This window comes from Triturus cristatus, chromosome 3_1, assembly GCF_964204655.1.
Source record: "Triturus cristatus chromosome 3_1, aTriCri1.1, whole genome shotgun sequence".
In the NCBI taxonomy this organism is placed as follows: Eukaryota; Metazoa; Chordata; class Amphibia; order Caudata; family Salamandridae; genus Triturus; species Triturus cristatus.
The window spans coordinates 259046496-259070931 of record NC_140583.1 but is presented as its reverse complement, the minus strand read 5'-3'; the positions used below and the strand labels follow the sequence as shown (position 1 = coordinate 259070931).

At 48.8% G+C, this 24436-nt stretch overlaps 1 protein-coding gene across 7 annotated transcripts in view; it reads left to right on the top strand.

Moving 5' to 3' along the window:
• Positions 1-24436, top strand: part of SIN3A (SIN3 transcription regulator family member A) — an 822316-nt gene that overhangs the window by 701933 nt on the left and 95947 nt on the right. For all 7 annotated transcript variants that reach the window (XM_085643842.1, XM_085643840.1, XM_085643838.1 and 4 more), the window contains one exon: positions 23612-23781. In XM_085643842.1, the coding sequence (XP_085499968.1) occupies positions 23612-23781 (170 nt within the window). The remainder of the gene's footprint in view (positions 1-23611; positions 23782-24436) is intronic.

Here is a 24436-nt window from a genome sequence, read left to right as displayed (position 1 = left end):
GATTGGTACCAAACATCTCCTTGTAATAGATCCATACTGATGCCAGTGTGAGATTTATTAAACCATGTACTCGGAGGGCACCTCAGAGGTGCCCCCATAAAACCTCCCGACCCTGGTGTGGTCACTGACTGGCAGCCTGCCACACACAGTCATGTTTCTGGACCTCTGCTCTCTGAGACCAGAAACAATGCACATCCTGGGTGGGGGTGTCACACCTCCTTCCCCAGGATGGGCTGAGTGCTCGAAGAGGTAGTTTCAAAGGCCTGCCGCCTTTGTGTAATGTGCCCCCTCAGCCTCTGCTGGTAGCATCAGATGGCAGCCCCTGGTTTACACCCCCACTTTGGGCAGGGAAACTTAGAAAGGCTACAAGGTGTGCCCACCTTTATATTAGAGAATGTAGTCACCCCAGGTGAGGTGCCCATTATACCTACCAGTTACTCCCTTAAAATGCCCCTTAAATCTAGTATTTAGGAGGCTCTCTCAGACTTTAGAACATGTGACCTGCGACCTAAGAAGGACGAAGTAGACGCCGTACAGCGAAGTCTGAAGATAACTGCTTACTTGGCCCAAGCTTCCAAGACCCTGTGAGATGACGATGCCTGTCCTGCAGCCAGTGACCCGAGGAAGGCTGCCTGAACTTTGAAAAAGACCAGAACTCCCGAGGACAGCGGTTTTGTCCCCAAGAAACCTACACAAATGACTCCAGTGCCCTCCGGAACCATGAGTCATGCACACTCTGCACCAGACTCCTATGGCCCAGGTCCAGGTGGCCCACGGACCCAAAACAGGTTCCCAGCGATCCTGATTTCAAGTCCAGTGTTGGCTGACCCCTTCTGGACTCCACAGCAACAACTGCAGCCTGAATCCAGAGGCTCCATCCGCGAATGGCTCTGGTAAGAATACTCCAACTTCTAAAGGCACCCCTGCACCTGAAGCCCCTGCGCCTTTGTGAGCTGATTAGACAGTGCCCCCTCAACCCTCTACATCTCTGCTTACCTCTTCTGTCGTCGGTCTCTGTAGGAAGCTGAGGTATAGTGTGCAGAGTCCAGTGGAACCCCAAAGGTAGGCAGAGGTAAATGTAGATGGCACCTGTGTGAGAAAGTGCCCTCTTTCTGCAGGGTTGCCCCGACATTTTGCTGAACTGCTGATGTGCTTTGACAAAGTGTGCCCTGGGCTGCTGCCAATCAGGTAACCAGGGCCTATGTTCTTCCTCTAAAAACTGCATTGAAAACAAAACTCAAATGACATCTCTGGCCTCAGGTCAGCCCCTGGTAAATGGTACCCCAGGGCCTTGTGACCTGGGAAGGCCTCTAAGGACTGCAGCACTCATTGTGCCACCCTTAGAGGCCCTGTACCCTAACACACACACACACTGCCCTTGCAGGCTGAGTGTCTGGGTACAAGACAAAACAAAGAGTCGACATGGCACACATCCCTGTATGCCATGCCCACCACCTACACTGCCCTGGCATACATCAGCCACCCCTCAAGCTGGGTGCCCTATGCCAGTGGTGTGGGCACAGGAGCATGAGCCCTGTGCCCACTCAGGTCCATTCCTGGGCACTGTAAGTGCAGTGCTGCCATTTAAGAGTACATGGTGCTGAGAGCTCGTCAAACACGAACTCCACAGCACCATACTGGCAACACTGAAGACTGAGAAGATTGGTATCAAACTTCTCAGCACATTAAACCCGCACTGATGCCTGTGTGGGATTTAATGTACAAAGCACCACAGAGTGCATGTTAGAGATGCCCCCTGAAACCTAACCTACAATCCACGTCTGGTCTGGGAGGCAGCCTAGGCTGCCACACAGCAGACATGTTGCTGGACCCCTGGGTTGGAGAGCCCCCGCTCTCCTGGTCCTGCAACAATGCACATCCTGGGCGAGGTGCTAGGTCTCCTCCCCCAGGATGGACAGAGGGAAGCTTCAAAGGCATGCCGCCACTGTGAGCTTCCCCAGGCCATTTGCTGTACCCAGCAAACTGGCCTCCACTGGTTCTAACCCCCACTCTGGCGGTAAGACTGGCCAGAAACCCCAAATAAGGACAGGGGATGTGCCAGCCTGCCAACCCCACCCCTCAGGTGGGGGAAGCGAGGTGAAGCACATCTCCGGGCTCTCGCCATCTTGAAGATGGGAGGCCCTGCCCAATCAGGACTAGGCTACTGCCCCCCTCCCACATGAGAGTGGCAGGATAGGGGGTGTACCCACCCCAGGGCAGGGACTCATTGGTCCCTGCCCTTTACCTACCTGTAACGCCCCTAAATCTAGTATTTAGGGGCACCCTGAACCTTCCTTCCTTAGATTCCAGATTCCAAAAAACAAAGAAGAGCAAGAAGAAAGAAGACCTGCCGTGCAGCTGCTAAGAAGAGGAAGACACCAACTGCTTTGGCGCCAGCCCTACCGGCCTGTCGACCCTCTAACCTACTCCTGCTACATCCCGGCACCTCTTGTGGCCAGCAACCTCAAAAACCCCGGAGGACCTGGCTACCTTTTGGCTCTAAGCACCTGGGACTCCCATAAGCAGAGGCTCTGCTCAAAACCAGCTTCTAACCCCTGGCATCATCCCGGAACCGCGAACCCTGCACACTCTGCACCCGCCAAGCCTGGCCTGTGCTAGAGTGAACCAAGACCCTGAGGACGTCCCCCCGGCGACTGATCCCGAATCCGGCACCCAAGGACTCACCCCGACGCTCCTGATGACGCCTCAGATCCAGGTACCCCCCCCAACCGCGATCAACAGAGGGTAAGATTTCCCGACACCACAAGGCGCCCTGTGTCCCCATGTGCCCAACTCCTGGGTACCTACCTATCCTCCAACTACCCAACTTACCTCTCGAAGTGGTGGTGGCACCTGAAGAATCTTCGTTCCCGAGCTTGCAGCCTTTGTTCAACCAGGAGCTTTCCCATTGAAATCCATTGAGCGCCCGAAGGCTCAAAAGCACCCTGCACCCAGCCGCCCGAGTGGCCCTGGCAGTGTAACCTCTACACCTATCTACTTCCCCATTTGCCCTGAGCAAGTGACCAGGAGCCCATCTCCCACAGCCGCGTGGCCTGCTAGTCAGCAGCCACCAACCAAGGCCTCCCATAGGATAACATTGGGCCTAACTCTCTCTGCACCCGGCTGCCCCTGTGCCGCTGAGGGTGTAACAACTGTACTTACCTGACCCTGGGAGACCCCTGAGTCTGTGCCCAGAACCTTAACTCTGCCAGTCGAGTACTTACCCAAAAGCCGATAACCCAATGTTCGAGGCATATGAGCTGCAGATTGTACACTTAGCATAGATCGCCATCTGGTGTTGGGCCCGGATGTTTGCAGTTTGTTTTTCTTCTTGGACAGTCTTTGGAAGTCACAAGTTTGGTGACTCCTCCTTCGGTCCGTACTGCGCATGGGCTTCGGCTCCATCCTCAGATTGTTTTTTTCCGCCATCGGGCTCGGATGTGATACTTCGTGCTCCGGCTTCGAACTTCTACGGTTCCAGCCTCGACGGAAAATCCTCGATTCTTCGAGTTCCTTCATCATCTTCATCTCTCGAAGCGGCACTTTCTCCATCCCGTTCATCGACACCGGCCTTCGGGCCCTCCGCGACTCCGGTCCCGGCCGATGGAAAGGACTCCGTTCAAAAAGTGCCCAAAATGTGGGTCTAAATTTCCCCACACCGACCTCCATCAGGTGTGTAACCTTTGCCTCTCTCCGGAACACGAGGCTAGAGACTGCTCCGCCTGCAAGTCTTTTCGATCGAAGAAGACCATCCGAGATCGAAGAGCTCGACGCACCATGGCGCACTCATCCTCCGCAGCTCCACCGGACATCTTCGGAGACGACGCTGAAGCTTCGGGGCAAACACACACCGAACAGGAGGAAGACGTCGTCAGCGCTTCCGAGGCCGACGACTCCGACGTGGAGGACATTACACCAGCGCAGCGGGCCGTGAGTAATATGCCCCCTCCTACCCCCACGCCGAAAACCAAAGAGACTCAGGTTACTCCCTCGCCTGCCGGCCTGGGCAAAACCAAAACCAAAACTTCGATCACCCCACCTTCGGGCCCGGTGTCGAAGCTCCCAAAGTCTCATGGCAGCTCGGGATCGAGCCAGCCGACACCCGGTGCCGAAAAACAGCATCCGGCACCGAAGACTGCAAAATCCAGCTCGACTCCGAAACCACCGGTGCCGAAGCCTGGACACTCGGTGCCGACCAAACACAAACACAAATCTGTCGGCACCGATGCTCCGGCGCCGAAACATCATTCGACGCCGAAACACCCGGAGACCTCAAAAAAGCATGGCGCACACAGACCATCGAAACCCCCGGTTCCGAAATCACCGGTGCCGACACACGACTCGACACCATTGGCTCTGTTTACACCAGACCCTTTACAAAAGACTTTGTCCAAAGATCCTAAGACTGGGCTTTTGACTTTAACTACCAAGAAAAGACGCCTTGATGCTCCGGCTCCTCCTCCTCCACCCAAAAGGAAGGACTCTGCTACTTCTCCCCTCAGAGTGCCCTCCCCACTACCGCCTCCCCTACCCCCTCCACCTCCTCCACCACCTCCACCTCACAGGTCTCCGCCACCTGTACCTCACTACGATCCGACCCCATCCCCAGATCCGGATGATGGGGATCCGGACAATTACCCGGCGGACGCCCCAATGGATCCCACTCCACCAGGGACCCCAGATCCATGGGAGGATTACAATAACCCTGATATACCCAATGTACCTCAGGACGACTTATACCCATCAAGACCGTCTCCTCCAGAGGACTCCTTAGGGTTTCACCATTTAGTGCAGAGAGCAGCACACTACCATGGGGTGGACATGCACAGTGAACCAGTAGAAGAAGACTTCCTACTGGATACATTTGATATACAAGACAAATCCACTTCCATTTTACCCATGCTTAAGGGTGTCACCAAGCACGCTACAGAGGTGTTCAAAGACCCTGTCAGAGCCAGAGTACTGAACCCTAGAATAGAGAAGAAGTATAAGGCGGCACCCACAGACCCTGCTTACATCAAGGGCCCTGCTCCCCTAGATTCCCTAGTTGTCTCCACAGCTAGAAAGCGGGCTAACTCCCAATCCTCAGGAGATGCCCCACCGCCAGACAAAGAATCTAAACTTCTGGACGCGTCTGGTAAACGCACCGCCTCCCAAGCTGCAAACATGTGGCGCATTGCAAACACACAAGCACTGCTTGCGCGATATGATAGAGCACACTATGACGAACTAGAGGCTCTTATGCAGCACCTTCCAGAAAAATACAAGCACAAGGCTCATGACCTGATACAGGAGGGTAAACTAATTACAAACACCTCCATTAAGTGTGCCCTCGATGCAGCCGACACTGCTTCTAGGGCCATAAATACCAGTGTCCTGCTTCGTCGCCACGCCTGGCTCAGGATCTCAGGTTTCAAGCCTGAAGTCCAGGCATCCATACTCAATCACCCCTTTGACCAGGAAACACTCTTTGGGCCAAAGGTAGACGAAGCGCTCGAAAAGATGAAGAAAGACACAGACACAGCAAAGTCTATGGGGGCACTCCAAACACAAGCCTCCAAACGTTCCTTTCGACGCTCGTCCTTTCGTGGCACAGGCAGAGGCTCCTCCACCGATAACGCCTCTACCTCCTACAAGTCCCCTCCTCAAAATACCTTTTCAAAGGGCAATCAGAGAGGTGGTTACAGGGGTAACCACAATAAGGGCAGGGGCAAAACCAACAACACCCGTTCTGCCACCCCCCCCGCACAATGACTCCCCTCCGCTCCCCCCAGACCATTCCACTCCGGTCGGGGGCAGACTACAAAACTTTATCCACGTATGGGAGTCCATAACATCGGACAAATGGGTAACCCAAATCATTCGGTCAGGGTACTGTCTCGAACTAACATCTACCCCACCCAATATCCCACCAAGGCACCGTCCAATGTCTCAAGAACATTCCACACTGCTCAAACAAGAGGTACTCTCACTCCTCCAAAAACACGCTATAGAGCAGGTCCCCGTCAATCAACAAAATCTAGGGGTCTACTCCCTATATTTCTTAATACCAAAGAAAGACGGGACCCTCAGACCCATTCTCGACCTCCGGCCTCTAAATGCCTACATACACTCAGACCATTTTCACATGGTCACCCTACAGCAAGTCCTCCCACTCCTCTGCCAGGGAGACTTTCTCACAACCTTGGATCTGAAAGACGCATACTTTCACATTCCAATACACCCCTCTCACAGGAAATACCTCAGGTTCGTGGTGGACGGACAACATTACCAATTCACGGTTCTCCCCTTCGGGGTCACCACCGCACCGCGGGTGTTTACCAAATGCCTAGCAGTAGTAGCAGCACACCTCAGACGTCAACACATTCACGTCTTCCCTTACCTGGACGACTGGCTGATAAAAGCCGCGTCCTACGACCAATGTGTGCAGCATACAAACAGCACCATCCAACTGCTCCACCAGCTAGGCTTCACGGTGAACTACCAAAAGTCCCACCTCATACCATCTCACACAAAGCAATATCTCGGGGCCACTATAGACACCTCCAAGGGTATTGCCTATCCAAACTCAGCCAGAATCACAAGCATTCAAGCCTTACGCAAAACATTCCTTCCTCAACACTCTCTTCCAGCAAGAGTGTTTATGAAGCTCATAGGAATGATGGCGTCTTGCATCTTCATAGTGCCCCATGCAAGACTCCACATGCGTCCACTTCAAGAGTGCCTAGCACAACAGTGGAACCAGGCCCAGGGTCAGCTGACGGATCTGGTGTTGGTGGACGGCCGCACACATCACTCTCTGCAGTGGTGGAACACCACAAACCTTTCCAAAGGGCGGCCGTTCCTGGACCCGGTTCCTCAGGTGATTCTAACAGCGGACGCATCGCTCTCCGGCTGGGGAGCGCACCTCCTACACCTCACCATGCAAGGTCTATGGACGCCACAGCAAAAATCGCTCCACATCAACCACCTGGAGCTCTTGGCGATCTTTCTAGCCCTAAAATCTTTCCAAAAACAGATTTCGGGCAAAGCAGTCCTCATTCGCACAGACAATATGACTGCGATGTATTATATACAAAAACAGGGGGGGACACACTCTCCCCAGCTCTCCCGCTTAGCCCAGAGCATATGGAGATGGGCAATTCCCCAAAACATCTTTCTCCTGGCACAGCACGTTCCAGGCGTACAAAACACCATGGCAGATCTGCTCAGCAGACAAACACAACAACTACACGAATGGGAACTGCATCCACAAGTTCTTCACCCATTCTTCCAACAGTGGGGGCATCCTCAGATAGACCTCTTCGCCACCCACGAAAACAAAAAATGCCCAAGCTTCGCCGCCAGATACCCACACCCATTGTCCAAGGGCAATGCGATATGGATGAACTGGTCAGGCAGATTTGCATACGCCTTTCCACCTCTCCCACTAATTCCATTAGTGGTCAGGAAGCTACAACAGCACTCCCTCACACTCATTCTGGTAGCTCCGACGTGGGCCAGGCAGCCGTGGTACACCACGCTACTACAACTGTCAGTGGTACCACATCAAAACTTGCATCTATCCCCATGCCTCCTAACCCAGAACCATGGAGAAATCAGGCACCCGGACCCAGCTCAGCTCAACCTGGCGATCTGGCTCCTGAAATCCTAGAATTCGGATACCTTAACCTTCCCCCTGATTGCATGAACATCATCATGGAAGCCAGACGTCCTACCACTAGAGCATGCTATGCCGCAAAGTGGAAAAGATTCGTAATTTACTGCCGTAACAATACAATCAACCCTCTAGATGCATCCATACAGCACATAATATGCTATCTGCTCCATCTTCACAGGTGTAACCTGGCATATTCATCCATACGCCTACACCTAGCAGCGATCGCTGCCTATCTACAAAACAGGCAGCATTTATCACTCTTCAGAGTGCCCGCTATTAAAGCCTTCATGGAAGGCCTTAAACGAGTAATTCCTCCCAGGGCACCACCTTCCCCTGTATGGAATCTAAATTTGGTTCTTACACGTCTAATGGGTCCGCCCTTCGAACCAATGCACAAATGTGAGCTAAAGTTTCTCACCTGGAAAACAGCTTTCCTTGTAGCTATCACTTCCCTTAGAAGGGTTGGTGAAATACAGGCGTTCACCATACAGGAACCCTACATACAAATGCATCACAGCAAGGTCATACTTCGCACAAATCCGAAGTTTCTGCCCAAAGTCATTTCCCCCTTCCACCTCAATCAATCAGTGGAATTACCTGTCTTCTTTTCGCAACCCCAATCTGTTGCAGAAAGGGCCTTACACACGCTTGATGTAAAAAGGGCGTTACTATACTACATACAAAGAACGCAACCCTTCAGGAAGACTAAACAATTGTTCGTTTCCTTCTCTCCACCACATAAAGGCAACCCCATTTCAAAATCAGGGATAGCTAGGTGGATTGTAAAATGCATACAAATTTCCTATCAAAAGGCAAAGAGAACATTATCTGTTCCCCCTAAAGCCCACTCTACAAGAAAGTTAGGGGCTTCTATGGCTTTTCTAGGGAATATACCCTTAGATGACATCTGCAAGGCAGCCACATGGTCTACACCGCACACCTTCACAAAACACTACTGTGTAGATGTGCATTCCAAGCAGCAAGCTAGGGTGGGCCAGGCTGTACTAAAGACACTTTTTCAAACAGCTGCAACGGATACCGGTGGTCGCCGCTAGGGTTGGGTACTGCTATATAATCTATGCTAAGTGTACAATCTGTAGCTCATATGCCTCGAACGGAATATGCTACTTACCAGTATGCATCTGTTCTTGGCATGTAGAGCTGCAGAGTTGTACACGCCCACCCGCCTCCCCGGCTACCTGTATCCGTTCCAGTACATCTTATTTAGATACAACACATGGGTTTCTCACTGTTATTACTACGCTCCATCATTTCCCTGTTGGCGAAAAACAATCTGAGGATGGAGCCGAAGCCCATGCGCAGTACGGACCGAAGGAGGAGTCACCAAACTCGTGACTTCCAAAGACTGTCCAAGAAGAAAAACAAACTGCAAACATCCGGGCCCAACACCAGATGGCGATCTATGCTAAGTGTACAACTCTGCAGCTCTACATGCCAAGAACAGATGCATACTGGTAAGTAGCATATTCCTTTCCTCCATAGGGTAACATTGACTGGTTTCTTCTGAAATTTCTTCTAAGTGTAGAGTTTCTAAAACTTAAAATATTCACCAAAAATCAACCGAGAAACTACTCACCTGCTATTAGGAGAGATCCCAGTGCTGGGTATTGGTGCCCAGCACTGACCCTGAAAAGTACTCGCAACTGTACTTCTCATTAACCCAATTTTCTTCCATAGGAAATCATTGACTGTTTTTCTGTCAAATTTCTTCTGTCAACTTTTAAAATAGCAAAATATTGCCTAAAAATCACAACAGTAACTAAGTCGACTTTTATCTCTTATTTCTAAGAACTGTCCCAGGGCTTAATCTAGGAACCAGTCCTGGAGTTACAAAAGTAATCCTGAAAGTAATCTATTGCAAATAACTTACAACTTCCATTGAGTTCAATGCATTATTGTGTTTGAAATTGTGTTGCCTATTGCAACAATCTGTAACCAGTATTTACAAAAGTCAATTGCATATTGCAAAAGTGTTTACCTAAAGCATCTCATTCTGAGAAAGTATATTTTAATACCTATTGTTGCTTCTAAAATAAAACAAACATATATTTTTTTTATATAAACCATTGGCCTAGAGTTCAGTTCTTGAGTGTGTACAACAAATGCTTTACACTGTCCTCTGATACTGCCTTACTGCTCGACCAAGCTACCACTTTAGAGAGTAAGGTTATATCTAACTTTAGCCTCTGCCAAACCTCTGGGGACTGTGGACTCTGAACACACTGTACCTATTTGGGAACAGTATATACAGAGCCACTTTCTCACAACGACTGGCCAGCTCATACAATCAGTGTGTTCATCACACTCACACCACTATCCAACTACTCCACAACTTGGGGTTCACAGTAAACTACCCAAAATCTCATCTTCATCCGTCCCACATACAACAATACCTCGGTGGCACAATAGACACCTCAAAAGCATTATCCTATCCCAACCCCACCAGGATAGCAAACATGCAAGCTCTCGTAAACAAATTTCAGCCTCAACACTCTCTCCCAGCAAGAGTGTTCATGCAGCTAATAGGGATGATGGCCTCTTGCATACTCATAGTACCTCATGCAAGACTCCACATGCGTCCTCTCCAGGAGTGCTTAGCACGCCAATGGAACCAGGCTCAAGGTCAGCTAACAGATCTGGTGTTGGTAGACGGTCACACTCATCGATCTTTGCAATAGTGGAACACCAAAAACCTTTCCAAAGGGCGCCTGTTCCTAGAGCCAGTTCCACAGATAGTCATGACAGCGGACGCATCGCTCTCTGGCTGGGGAACGCACCCATTACATCACACCATGCAAGGCAGGTTGACTCCTCAACAAAAGTTACTCCACATAAACCACCTGGAGCTACTAGCCATTTTCCTAGCCTTAAAGGCTTTCCAAAAACAAGTCAGGCAAAGCTGTCTTAGTCCGCAGAGACAACATGACAGCCATGTACTACATACAGAAACAAGGCGGGACACACTCTGCAAGTGTCTCAACTGGCACAGAGCATATGGAGATGGGCTATACCCCAGAACATCTTTCTCCTAGCTCAACATGTCCCAGGAGTCCAAAACACCATAGCAGATCTGTTAAGCCGTCAAACACAACAGATTCACGAGTGGGAGCTTCATCCACAAGTTCTTCAGCCATTTTTTCAAATGTGGGGGCAACCAGAGATAGACCTCTTCGCCACCCACAAGTGCCAAACGCCCAAGCTTCGCCACCAGGTATCCACACCCATTATCCAAAGGCAATGCGATATGGATGAATTGGTCAGGCAGATTTGCGTACGCCTTTCCACCTCTCCCACTCATTCCAATGGTGTTGCGCAAATTACAGCAACAAGCACTGACTCTCATCCTAGTTGCTCCAACTTGGGCCAGACAACCGTGGTACACCACACTACTGGAACTGTCTGTAGTTCCGCACCAAAGACTACACCTCTCCCCACGCCTCCTAACCCAGAACCGTGGAGAGATCAGACACCCAGACCCAGCTCAGCTCAACCTTGCGATCTGGCTCCTGAGGTCTTAGAATTCGGTTACTTTAATCTACCCCCTGAATGCATGAACGTCATTAAGGAAGCTAGACTCCCCACCACTAGAGAATGCTATGCAGCCAAGTGGAAGAGATTTGTAATATACTGTCATACCTACATCAATCCCCTAGACGTGCCTATCCAACACTTCATAGGTTACCTACTACATCTCCAAAGGTGCAATTTAGCCTACACATCTATTAGGCTACACCTCGCTGCCATAGCAGCCTATATACAAAATAGACAACACCTATCACTTTTCAGAGTGCCTGCCATCAAAGCCTTTATGGAAGGTCTCAAAAGGATAGAGTACCACCCTCGCCTGTGTGGAATTTAAACATCGTTCTCACAAGACTAATGGGTCCTCCCTTTGAACCTCTGCATAAATGTGAGCTCAAATTTCTATCATGGAAAGTTGCTTTCCTAGTAGCTATCACTTCTCTTAGAAGAGTTAGTGAACTGCAAGCGTTAACTATTCAGGAACCTTTCCTACTAATCCATTGCAATAAGGTTGTTCTCAGAACCAATCCAAAATTCCTTCCTAAAGTCATTCATCCTTTCCACCTCTATCAGTCTGTAGAGTTGCCAGTGCTCATCTCACAGCCACAGACAGTCGCGGAAAGAGCTCTTCATACCCTAGATGTCAAAAGAGCATTGCTCTATTACATTGAAAGAACACAACCTTTTTGTAAGAACAAACAACTTTTTGTGTAATTTTCACCTCCACACAAAGGCAACCCCATATCGAAGTCTGGGATAGCTAGATGGATTGTTCAATGCATACAAATTCGCTATCACAAAGCAAAACGTACTTTATCTGTTCCTCCTAAAGCCCACTCAACACGAAAGATAGAGGCTTCAATGGAATTTTTAGGGAACATTCCCTTAGATGACATCTGCAAAGCAGCTAAATGGTCTACACCGCACACATTCACAAAACATTGTTCTGTGGATGTGCAAACAAAACAAGCTAGTGTGGGCCAGGCTGTACTCAAAACACTATTTCAAACTACTGCAACAGGTACTGGTGGTTGCCGCTAAGGATAGTTACTGCTATACAATCTATGCTAAGTGTGTGATCTGCAGCTCATATGCCTCGAACGGGAAATGCTACTTACCAGTATGCATCTGTTCTTGGCATGTAGAGCTGCAGATCCACACATGCCCACCCGCCTCCCCGGTACCTTTATCTTGTTCCAGTACTATCTTATTTAGATACAGCATACACGGGCATCTTTCTGTCTCTTACAAAACTCCATCATTTCCCTGCTGGCGAAAAACTATCTGAGGATGGAGCAGATGCCCATGTGCCCTATAGTCCAAAGGAGGAGTCACCTGTCCTGTGACTTCCAAAGACTTTTCCAAGACAAAACAAGTTCAAACATCCGGGCCCAACATCAGATGGGGATCTATGCTAAGTGTGTGAATCTGCAGCTCTACATGCCTAGAACAGATGCATACTGGTAAGTAGCATTTCCCTTTCCTCCATTGGATAACATTGACTGTTTTTCTGTGAAATGTTTTTAAGCGTGGAGTTGGAAAACCTAAGAAATCCTTTTAAAATTGTACTAAATAAAAAAAAACGTGTTTGAGGCATATGAGCTGCAGATTACACACTTTTGCATAGATCGCCATCTGGTGTTGGGCCCGGATGTTTGCAGTTTGTTTTTCCTCTTGGAAAGTCTTTTGGAAGTCACGAGGCCGGTGACTCCTCCTTTGGATCGTATTGCGCATGGGCTTCGGCTCCATCCTCAGATTGTTTTTTTCTGCCATCGGGCTTGGATGTAATCTTCGCGCTCCGGTTCCGAACATTTTCCGGTTCGACGATCGAAGCGGAATCCTCACCTCACATCGCGGTATTGTTTCGATCGCGATCTCCTCAATCAACTCACCTTCTCATCGACAAATGTTCGGTTCCAGTCTTCGACGGTGGCCTTCGGGCCTACCCAAGCTCCGGTCCCGGCTGATGGAAAGAACTCCATTCAAGAAGTGCCCTCGATGTGGGTCCAAATTCCCCCACACCGATCTTCATGAGGTGTGCAACCTCTGCCTCTCCCCTGAACACGAGGCTCGAGACTGTCCGGCCTGTAAGTCTTTCAGATCGAAAAAGACTATTCGGGACCGAAGAGCCAGACGAAACTTGGCACACTCCTCGACCTCCGTTCCAGTCGATATCTTCGGAGACGACATCGAAGATCCGGGACAGCAGCGCACCGAAGAGGACCTAGTCAGTGCTTCCGAGGCAGACGACTCAGATGTGGAGGACATCACTCCGGCGCAGAGGGTCGTGAGTAATATACCCCCCCACACACGCGCCAACACCCAAAAAGGCTTCGGTCACGCCTTCGCCTCCGGGCCTAGGCAAGACCAGAGACACTGCTTCACACACCCCACCTTCGGGCCTGGTGAAGAAGCCAAATAAGCCTTCCGGCGGCTCGGGCTCGAGCCAGCCTGCCAGCGGTGCCGAGAAACACACTTCGGCACCGAAAAAGAAACCGGCCTCTACCTCGACACCGAGCTCCGCACCGAAGTCCTCGGGGTCGAAACCCAGCGCTTCCGTACCGACGCCATCTTCGGTACCGACCAAACCCCATAAGGCCCTCGGCACCGACACTTCCAAGCCGAAGCCCACCCCGGCGCCGACCAAGTAATCGGAGGTTCCCAAGCCCACTGCTAAGCATACTGGCACGCACAAGCCTAAAAAGTCATCGGCACCGAAGACTTCGGCGCCGACGGACCAAACACTGTCACAGGAACTATTTACATCTGATCCCTTACAAAAAACTCTCACCAGGGATCCAAAAACTGGACATTTGGCACTCTCTTCGAAAAAGAGACATTTGGACAAACCGGCTCCGCCTCCACCTCCAAAGAGGAAGGACTCTGCTACCTCCCCTTTCAGAATACCTTCCCCACCTCCTCCACCCTCTCCGCCCCCTCCACCTTCTCCATCGCTCTCCGACCCCGTCTCCAGACGATGATGATCAGGGGGACCCATATCCCGATACAGGGGATGTGCCCCAAGACCCCACCCCTACAGGATCCCCAGACCCATGGGACGACTACAATAACCCAGATATTCCCGACGTCCCACAAGATGACCTTTACCCTTCCAGGCCATCTCCACCGGAAGACTCATTAGGTTTCCACCACCTACTTCAAAGGGCGGCACACTATCATGGAGTAGAGTTACACACTGACCCAGTGGAGGAGGATTTCCTCCTCGACACATTTGATACCACACATAGGTCTACCTCCATACTACCTATGCTCAAGGGGGTGATAAAACATGCGCCAGAGGTTTTTAAGGACCCAGTCAGGGCCAGGGTCATTAACCCACGCATAGAGAAAAAGTACAAAGCTGCCCCCACAGATCCTGCCTATATCAAAAGGCCAGCGCCACTAGATTCCCTAGTGGTTTCCACTGCACGAAAAAGATCAAATTCCCAGGCGTCAGGCGAAGCACCACCACCTGACAAGGAATCAAAGCTCCTGGACGCGTCAGGAAAGCGCACTGCGTCACAGGCAGTCACTATATGGCGTATCGCCAACACCCAAGCGCTATTGGCCAGATACGATAGGGCACATTATGATGAATTAGAAACCATAATGCACCACCTCCCTGAAAGATATAAAACTAGGGCCAATGAATTAATTCAAGAGGGTAAGACAATAACTAACACCTCTATACGCTGTGCCTTAGATGCAGCAGACACAGCCTCCAGGGCCATTAATACTAGTGTCCTCCTCAGTCGCCATGCTTGGCTAAGAATATCAGGTTTTAAACCAGAGGTACAAGCTTCCATCCTGAATCATCCCTTTGACCAAGAACACCTATTCGGCCCAAAGGTAGATGAGGCCCTCGAAAAAATGAAGAAGGACACCGATACGGCGAAGTCCATGGGAACCCTGCAGTCACACCCTCCTAGGCGCTCTTTTCGCCGCTCTTCCTTTCGGAGTACATCTAGAGGCTACTCCTCAGATAACGCGTCCACTTCCTACAAATCCCCCACTCAGTCCACCTTCACAAGGGGTTATCAAAGAGGCGGCTATAGGGGCAATAATAATAAAGGCAGAGGCAAAACAAATACCGCCCGCTCTGCCACACCGCCTACCCAATGACTTCCCCCCGCTCCCTCCAGACCATCCCACTCCGGTCGGGGGCAGACTTCAAAATTTCCTTCATGTCTGGGAGACCATCACCTCAGACAAGTGGGTGACCCAAATTATTCGGTCAGGATACTGCCTGGAATTAACATCTACCCCCCCCCTCCCCAAACATTCCACCCAGGCAACGCCCTATGTCACAAGAACATTCCACATTACTAAAACAGGAGGTAATCTCCCACCTACAAAAACATGCAATAGAACAAGTTCCCGTTAATCAGCAAAATTTAGGGGTCTACTCCCTATATTTTCTAATACCAAAAAGGGACGAGAGTCTACGACCTATTCTAGATCTCCGGCCCCTAAACACATACATACATTCAGACCATTTTCACATGGTAACGCTTCAGCAGGTGCTTCTGCTCCTCTCCCAGAACGACTTCCTCACCACACTGGACTTGAAAGATGCATACTTCCACATTCCAGTGCACCATGCTCACAGAAAGTACCTCAGATTTGTAGTGGATGGGCAACACTACCAGTTCAAGGTGCTCCCATTCGGAGTCACAACAGCACCACGGATATTCACCAAGTGCCTAGCGGTAGTGGCGGCACACCTCAGAAGACAGCACATTCACGTCTTCCCATACTTGGACGACTGGCTGATAAAAGCCACGTCCTACAACCAATGTGTACACCACACCGCCACTACAATCCAACTACTTCACCAACTAGGCTTCACGGTGAACCACCAAAAGTCCCAGCTAACACCATCCCACATAAAACAATATCTCGGTGCCACCATAGACACCTCAAAAGCAATAGCCTACCCCAATCCGGCCAGGATTGCAAGCATTCAGGCTTTGCGACAAAGATTCATACTTCAACACTTCCAGCAAGAGTGTTTATGCAACTGATAGGGATGATGGCCTCTTGCATTTTTATAGTACCTCATGCAAGACTCCAGATGCGTCCACTCCAAGAGTGCTTAGCGCGCCAAAGGAACCAGGCCCAGGGGCGACTGACAGATCTGGTGTTGGTGGACGGTCGCACCCATCGCTCTCTGCAGTGGTGGAACACCACAAATCTTTCCAGATGTCGACCGTTCCTGGACCCGGTTCCACAAATAATCCTGACAACAGACGCATCGCTCTCCGGCTGGGGAGCTCATCTATTACACCTCACAGTGCAGGGCACATGGACGCCGCAACAAAAGTTACTCCATATCAACCATCTGGAGTTACTAGCAATCTCTCTAGCCCTAAAATCTTTTCAGACACAGATTTCAGGCAAGGCAGTCCTCATTCGCACAGACAATATGACGGGCATGTATTACATTCAAAAACAAGGCGGCACACACTCTCCACAGCTCTCTCAACTAGCACAGAGCATATGGAGATGGGCAATTCCACACAAAATCTTTCTCCTAGCCCAACATGTCCCAGGAGTCCAAAACACCATGGCAGATCTGCTCAGCAGACAGACGCAACAGATCCACGAGTGGGAACTTCACCCGCAGGTTCTTCACCCATTCTTTCAAACGTGGGGGCATCCACAAATAGACCTATTCACCACCCACAAAAACAAAAAATGCCCAAGCTTCGCCGCCAGATACCCACACCCATTGTCCAAAGGAAATGCGATATGGATGAACTGGTCAGGCAAATTTGCGTACGCTTTTCCACCTCTCCCACTAATTCCATTAGTGGTGCGAAAGCTACAACAGCATTCCCTCACGCTGATCCTAGTAGCTCCAACATGGGCCAGACAACCGTGGTACACCACGCTGCTGGAACTCTCGGTAGTACCACACCAAAAGCTACACCTCTAACCATGCCTCCTAACCCAGAACCATGGAGAGATCAGGCACCCGGACCCAGCTCAGCTCAACCTTGCGATCTGGCTCCTGAAATCCTAGAATTCGGATACCTTAACCTTCCCCCTGACTGTATGAACGTCATCAGAGAAGCTAGACGCCCTACCACTAGAGCCTGCTACGCTGCCAAGTGGAAAAGATTTGTTGTTTATTGCCATAACAACACAATCAAGCCTCTAGACGTGTCTATACAACACATCATATGCTACTTACTCTCCACCTACAAAGGTGTAATCTAGCATATACCTCCATTCGGCTACACCTCGCAGCAATTGCAGCTTACCTACAAAACAGGCAGCACCTATCACTTTTCAGAGTACCTGCCATTAAAGCCTTCATGGAAGGCCTAAAAATAATAATTCCCCCCAGAGAACCACCCTCACCTGTGTGGAACTTAAATATCGTTCTCACAAGGCTAATGGGGCCGCCCTTCGAACCTTTGCATAAATGCGAACTGCAATTTCTCACATGGAAAACAGCTTTCCTTGTAGCCATCTCTTCCCTTAGAAGGGTCAGTGAGATACAAGCACTTACCATACAAGAACCTTTTCTTCAAATGCACCAGAACAAGGTTGTTCTCCGTACCACCCCAAAATTCCTACCTAAAGTCATTTCCCCTTTTCACCTAAACCAATCTGTCGAATTACCGGTATTTTTCTAGCAACTTCAGACTGTTGCATAAAGGGCTCTACACACGCTAGATTTCAAACGAGCCTTACTTTACTATATCCAAAGAACACAACCTTTCAGAAAGACCAAACATCTGTTTCTCTTTCTCTCCACCACACAAGGGCAACCCCATCTCAAAATCAGGGATAGCTAGGTGGATTGTAAAATGCATCCAGATTTGCTACCCCAAAGCAAAACAAACGATATCCGTTCCCCCTAAAGCCCATTCTACATGAAAGATAGGGTCGTCTATGGCTTTTCTAGGGAACATCCCATTAGATATCTGCAAAGCAGCTACATGGTCAACACCGCACACTTTCACTAAACATTACTGTGTAGATGTGCAAACCAAGCAACAAGCTAGTGTGGGCCTGGCTGTACTAAAACCACTATTTCAAACCACTGCAACAGATACCGGCGGTCGCCGCTAAGGTTGGGAACTGCTATATAGTCTATGCAAAAGTGTGTAATCTGCAGCTCATATGCCTCGAACGGAATATGCTACTTACCAGTATACATCTGTTCTTGGCATGTAGAGCTGCAGATCTACACACGCCCACCCGCCTCCCCGGCTACCTGTATCTGTTCCAGTCAATCTTATTTAGATACAACACACATGGGTTTCTTCACTATTATTACTACGCTCCATCTTTCCCTGTTGGCGAAAAACAATCTGAGGATGGAGCCGAAGCCCATGCGCAATACGGACCAAGGGAGGAGTCACCGACCTCGTAACTTCCAAAGACTTACCAAGAGGAAAAACAAACTGCAAACATTCGGGCCCAACACCAGGTGGCAATCTATGCAAAAGAATGTAGAACTGCAGCTCTACATGCCAAGAAAAGATGCATACTGGTAAGTAGCATATGCCTTTTACGCACATGTTTACAGGAAAAGTCCCAGTGCAGTATCCTGGTATACTGCACTGTGTAAGAAAATTAATCTACAAAGTAATCTACTGGTCATTTTACCAAAAAGCCTTTACAAAGTATGTGTAATGTAATTTCCAAAGCAGTGCATATACAATTGCAATCCAAACTGTTACTACTGCATTACTACTATAAAGTATTTATTGCTTACCTGTGCCAGGCTTGCTTGGTTCTAGAAAATAAAATAACTAAAAGAATTTTTTATACAAAAACAATTGGTCTGAAGTTCAGTCTTTGAGTGTGTGAAATCAATTGCTGACTGAGTGTGTACAACAAATGCTAAACACTGTCCTCTGATAAAGCCTTACTGCTCGACCACACTACCACAAATAGAGAGTGAGGTGCTATCTACTTTCCCTCTGCCTACCTTTGGGGTTCCACTGTACTCTGTGCACGCTATACCTCACTTTGTTATGGTATATACAGAGTCAGCTTCCTACAACCTTACTAACTATTTGTTGTATTGTGGGTTAGAAGTAAGGCTTTATCAGAGACTAGTGTTAAGCATTTGTTGTACAAACCCAGGCAGCAAATGATGTCTCACACTCAAAGACAGAACTCAGACCAATTTGTTTGTATAAAAAAATATTATTTATTTTATTTCTAGAACCAAGCCAAGCCTGGTGCAGGTAAGTGAAATAAATGCTTTGCAAAATTGTATGCAGTGTTGTATAGTTGAATGTAGGTTCAAATGCAATTGATTGGATTACTGGTAAGTCAACAGTTAGGAATTACTTTTTAGTTACTTTACAGATTGCTTATGTACGTTACTTTTCGGATTACTTTTGCTAATCAGTGTGATATGCCTAGATGTCACAATGGGACATCTCCTAGACAAAAGGTAAGTAATTCACTTTTAGTACATATGCAGTTTTTCAATATTTCAACACTTAGAACAACTTTCAAGAAAAGCAGTCAATGCAATCCTATGGGAGGAAATGAATTTATCGGTTTGCAGGTAATTACAAGTTTGTGGGAGTTGGTATTCTGGGGTTAGAACCAGGGTTCCCCCAGGGTCGAGGATGCACTCTCAAAGTACTCTCAGTGACACTAGGGCAGCCGGGTTCAGAGTGCGGAGGCCCAATGTTATTCAGTGGGGGATAGGGGACCTGCGGTTTGTGGCTGCTCATGAACAGGCCACAAGGTTGTGGGAGCTAAGCTCCTGGGGTTAGGCTCAGGGCACAGGTGGATCATAGTTAGCACCCAAAGTACACCCGCAGTGGCACAGATGCGGCAGGGTACTGTTTTGGCGTCGCGTGCCCTGTTGATTTCAATTGGGATTCTCTGGTTGCAAGAGAAACTGCGGGCTCGGGAACGAAAATGTTCTGGAGGTTACCAGCGGTTGGAGAGGTAAGTTGGGATGCCTGGGGATGGTGTGACACCGTCCGGTGGGACACCCAAGGCTGTACGTAGGACGTCGGGCGCAGGGTTGTCTTTAGGTGTCGGGTTTTCTTACCAGCTCCGGTCGCGGTCAGGGGGATCCTCCGGAAAGGGACTGCAGGCATGGATTGGAGATTCGAGATCACCAGATTTCAGGTCAAGATCGCCGGGGGAGACCTCCTTTTGGTGTTGGGCCACTCGAACTTGGGCTGTGGGCGTCGGGTGCAGAGTGGTGCAGACTCATGGTTTTGGCAGGGGCCAGAGTCTGTATATGAGCAAATTTAGTGCTCACAGGAGACAGAGTCTTGGGTTTTGAAGGCAGGGCAGGTCCTTCGGGTTCTTGAGGGCTGCTGGCTGCAGGACACACCAAGATTTCGCTGGAGCAGGTTCGAGGTGGGGACAGGCCGGTAAGGTTGGGGCCAAGTCACTGGGCGTCCTGTTAGTTCAGCACGGCTTCTTCGGTCCTTCTTCTCTTCTGGTCTGTTCTTGTCTGAGGAGGCAAGGTTTGGGGTTGCTCCTAAATGCTAGATTTAGGGGTGTTACAGGTAAATTAAAGGTTGGGACCAATGGGCCTCCAGTGGGACGGGGGCATATGCCTCTCTCTGGTTGGCTGGGTCTCCCCATCTGCAAGATGGCGGGCACTGAGAGTTGTGCCTCACCTCACCCACCTGAGGGGCGGGGTTGGCAAAGGTGGGCACACCTCTCCTCCTCACTTGGTTTTCCCGCTGATTCTCCCGCCCACAGTGGGGGTCTGAACCAGTGGGAGCCAGTTGCTAGAAGCAGCTATGGGCTGGGGTAGCTCACTAAGGCGGCAAGCTCTTCCTTCGTGGACCCTGCCCATCTTTGTGGGGCTGGGGAGGGGGGTTGGCACCTCGACCTAGGGGGTCAGAAACATGTCTGGTTGTGGCAGCTGGCGAGCAGCCATTCAGCCAGGACACTAGAGCTAGGTCCTTTTTCAGGGGGCATCTCTAAGATGCCCTCTGAGTGCTTTTTTCATTAAATACCACACTGGCATCAGTGTGGGTTTAATGTGCTGAGAAGTTTTAAACCAAACTTCCCAGTTTTCAGGAAAGCCATTATGGTGCTTTGGAGTCTGTTATGACAAACTCCCAGCACCATATACTCTTAATGGCATTATTGCACTCAGTGTCCAAGAATTGGCTTAGACACTCTAGGGGTATAGGGGTCATGCACCTCACCACTGGTATAGTGCACCCAGCTAGAGGGATGGCTGACCTAGGCTAGGGCAGTAGGCATGGCACAGAGAGATATGTGCCATGTCGATACTTCACTCTGTATTGCACCAAAACATGCAGCCTAAAATGGCAGTGTGTGTCTATTTGTGTATGTGTGTAAAGGTACAGGGCCTCTAAGGGTGGCATAATAACTGCTGCAGCCCTAAAAGGCCATCCCTGGCCACAGTGCCCTTGATATGTTTGGTACCATTTACAAGGGACTGACATGTGGCCAAAGAGTGCCAATTGGGTTTTGTCTCAATGCAGTTTTAGGGAAAGCGCATAGGCCATGGGTACCTGTTTGGCAGGATCCCAGGGCACACTCAAAGTACATCAGCAGTTTGGGAAAAAGTGGGGGAAACCATGTAAAAAGAGGGCACTTTCTAAGTCTCCCTCTCGCAACCTCCAGTGTGATGCCTGCAGACTCCAGTGAAGAGCATTGGGCGCTTGGTAGTGAAATTGTACCCTGCATCTGCGTGCTTAACATAGACTGTAAAGTGGTGACGACTATGATGCTGATGTCTGAAACAAGATTCTTAACATCTGGCCCACCATGGCTGTTGGCTGGGTTAAGAGGAACTCATGGTTGTTAATGGTGTGTGTTGTTGAACTGTGTCTGCCTTAGAAATATCCACTAGTAGGATGTTTCCTAGGAAGGCCATGGTTTCCCTTTTCTTGCAGGTGAAGTGTGGCCTGGGTGGAGCAGGTAGAACCCCTCTTTGCTTTATGATACAATATATGAATACATTTAACTATCCATCTAGCTATGCCTTCCTTGGAGATGGGATGTTCTCTGTGAGAACTTTGCCAGGAAGACAAAAAGCTGGTCCGATTTACAGAATGGCTTGGTCCTGTCAGTGTGGAACATAAGAGCTCCTTTGACATCTAGCTCTCTTTATAGTCACAATGGTTTTGGATTCTTGATAAATATTCAGATAGTGCCCTAATGCTTTTTCTAGTGAATCCCAATAGACACAAATCGAAGAAACCATACGAATAGACAGATTCTTACACTCACAGTAAAGAAAATTTAAAATGCACTTCTCATTCTCTTCTACATCCCTACATCTGACTTACAAGAGGTACTGAATGGCTCTATGTTGCCTCTTGATCATCCAGGTGAAATAAGTTATGTACCCCTTATTGATAGCACTTTCTCATAATCTGATGAGTCAGCAGACGGGCAATTTCTGATGCAAATTGAGAGTGACCTTCTACACCAACCTGTGTTTCTCATCATTTATTTTAAATAGCGTCATAATGGTCCGTCTTCTTCTACTTAACAGTTGCAAGATATGCCTCGTGTTTCCTCAAACCAATCCAAAATCAAAATCTTTACCTTAAATTCTCTAAACTAGACCACTTTTGAAGTTCATTCCTATGACTATTCCTTTAAATCACAACTTAATCCTGAAATTCACAACGAGCAAGCTTTCTACCAATCCGAATCGCTCCTCCTCCCCACCCTCCCCCCCCCCCCAAAAAAGACATAATAGAGTTCTTCTCCTTTTCCTAATTTGTTTTGTATATCGCTCTGATGGCCTACCAAGCCCGCTTCTAATAGTCTTATTTGACACTGTGCGATGTGCTGAGTACCTGTTTTGATCCTTTACTGTTGTAGTAGTGTTTATTTAAAGCCCAAGATTTTCCTTCAGAGCCACTAGTTAAAGCTGTCCTGAAGTATTACCTCTTTCATACTGAAAGCACTTCATCCTCCATGCCAAATCTATTGACCTGTGGTGTGTTAAAAATAAAATAGTGGTTCATTACACAAAGCTTTGGATAACCCAGTGACGTAACCAATATTGTGTAAAATGCTTGGATTTGAACGCTTTCTGTTTGGGAAATCCATACTAATGAAACATTTTCATGGATGACCAACAAGTTAATTTTTGGAGCTTCTCATTGTTGAATGCATTAATGAATGGAGAAGACTTTTTTTTTATTGCACTAGTGTGGTCCAGTGCCTGAATTTGCAGAACATTAATTCCCATCATAAGTTTGATGGCAATCTTGCTCCTTCCTTCGCCATTTGAGATTTCCTGTCATCCTCTGTTTGTAATTATTGTGCACTTCTGCAGCTTTGCAGCAATAGGCTTCCAGGATACATGCTGTTTCAGCTGGAGCTGAGATGTGGTCTCTTTCTTGCCTTGGTCAGGCAAGTGGTGTATGATCCTTTCCCCCCAATGCTCCATTTCCTTTCTCTTTGCAGTGGATATAGATGTGGAGGACTACTATCCTGCATTTCTTGACATGGTGAGGAATCTTCTGGATGGCAATATGGAAGCACTTCAGTATGAGGACTCCCTGCGAGAGATGTTTACCATCCATGCCTTTATTGCCTTTACCATGGACAAACTTATCCAGAGTATCGTCCGACAGGTGAGACTGTTTCTGCATGGGAATGGGGGTTTTGATCGTGTACTGTGTAGGCTGGAAGCTTACATTAATTGCTAATCTTGATTTAGTTGATTGTTAACGAACATTGAGCCATTTCAGAATGTGTAGACCAAAAAGCTCAATAAAAGTTGTTTTTACCAACTTGAATCTTTTCTGAATTTACATACTGTGCGTGATTCCGCCATCTTTTGGTTTGGTTCGGAAATTCCTTCCACTCCTGTTTTCTATGACTAATAGGATGCCTGTCCTTGGCTATTTCAGATGCACCCTGAACCCTCAGTGCGTGGTCACCATCTTCACATTCTTTTTTCCGTTCTTAATTACGGTAGCAAGGTCTACAGCTGTGGATCATAAGTTCAGAAAAATCATGGAAGCACCGAAAGAGCGCTGTTGTCATTGATCAGGAACAACCCCGAAGGGGGGAGTCGCAACTGAAAAAAAACTTTGAAAACCACAGATTTTCTATTGGGCTTAGGCCACATGGTCAGAGAATTGACAGCATGGCGATGTTGGTGAAGGAACACCACTTTTAGATTTTGCCTCAAATGGCACCACAATATTGTGCAGAAAGTAATGCAAGGTGTGCAATTTGTGACTATTTAAAGACCATCAGCTGAAAGGGAGGTAAGTGTGTTCT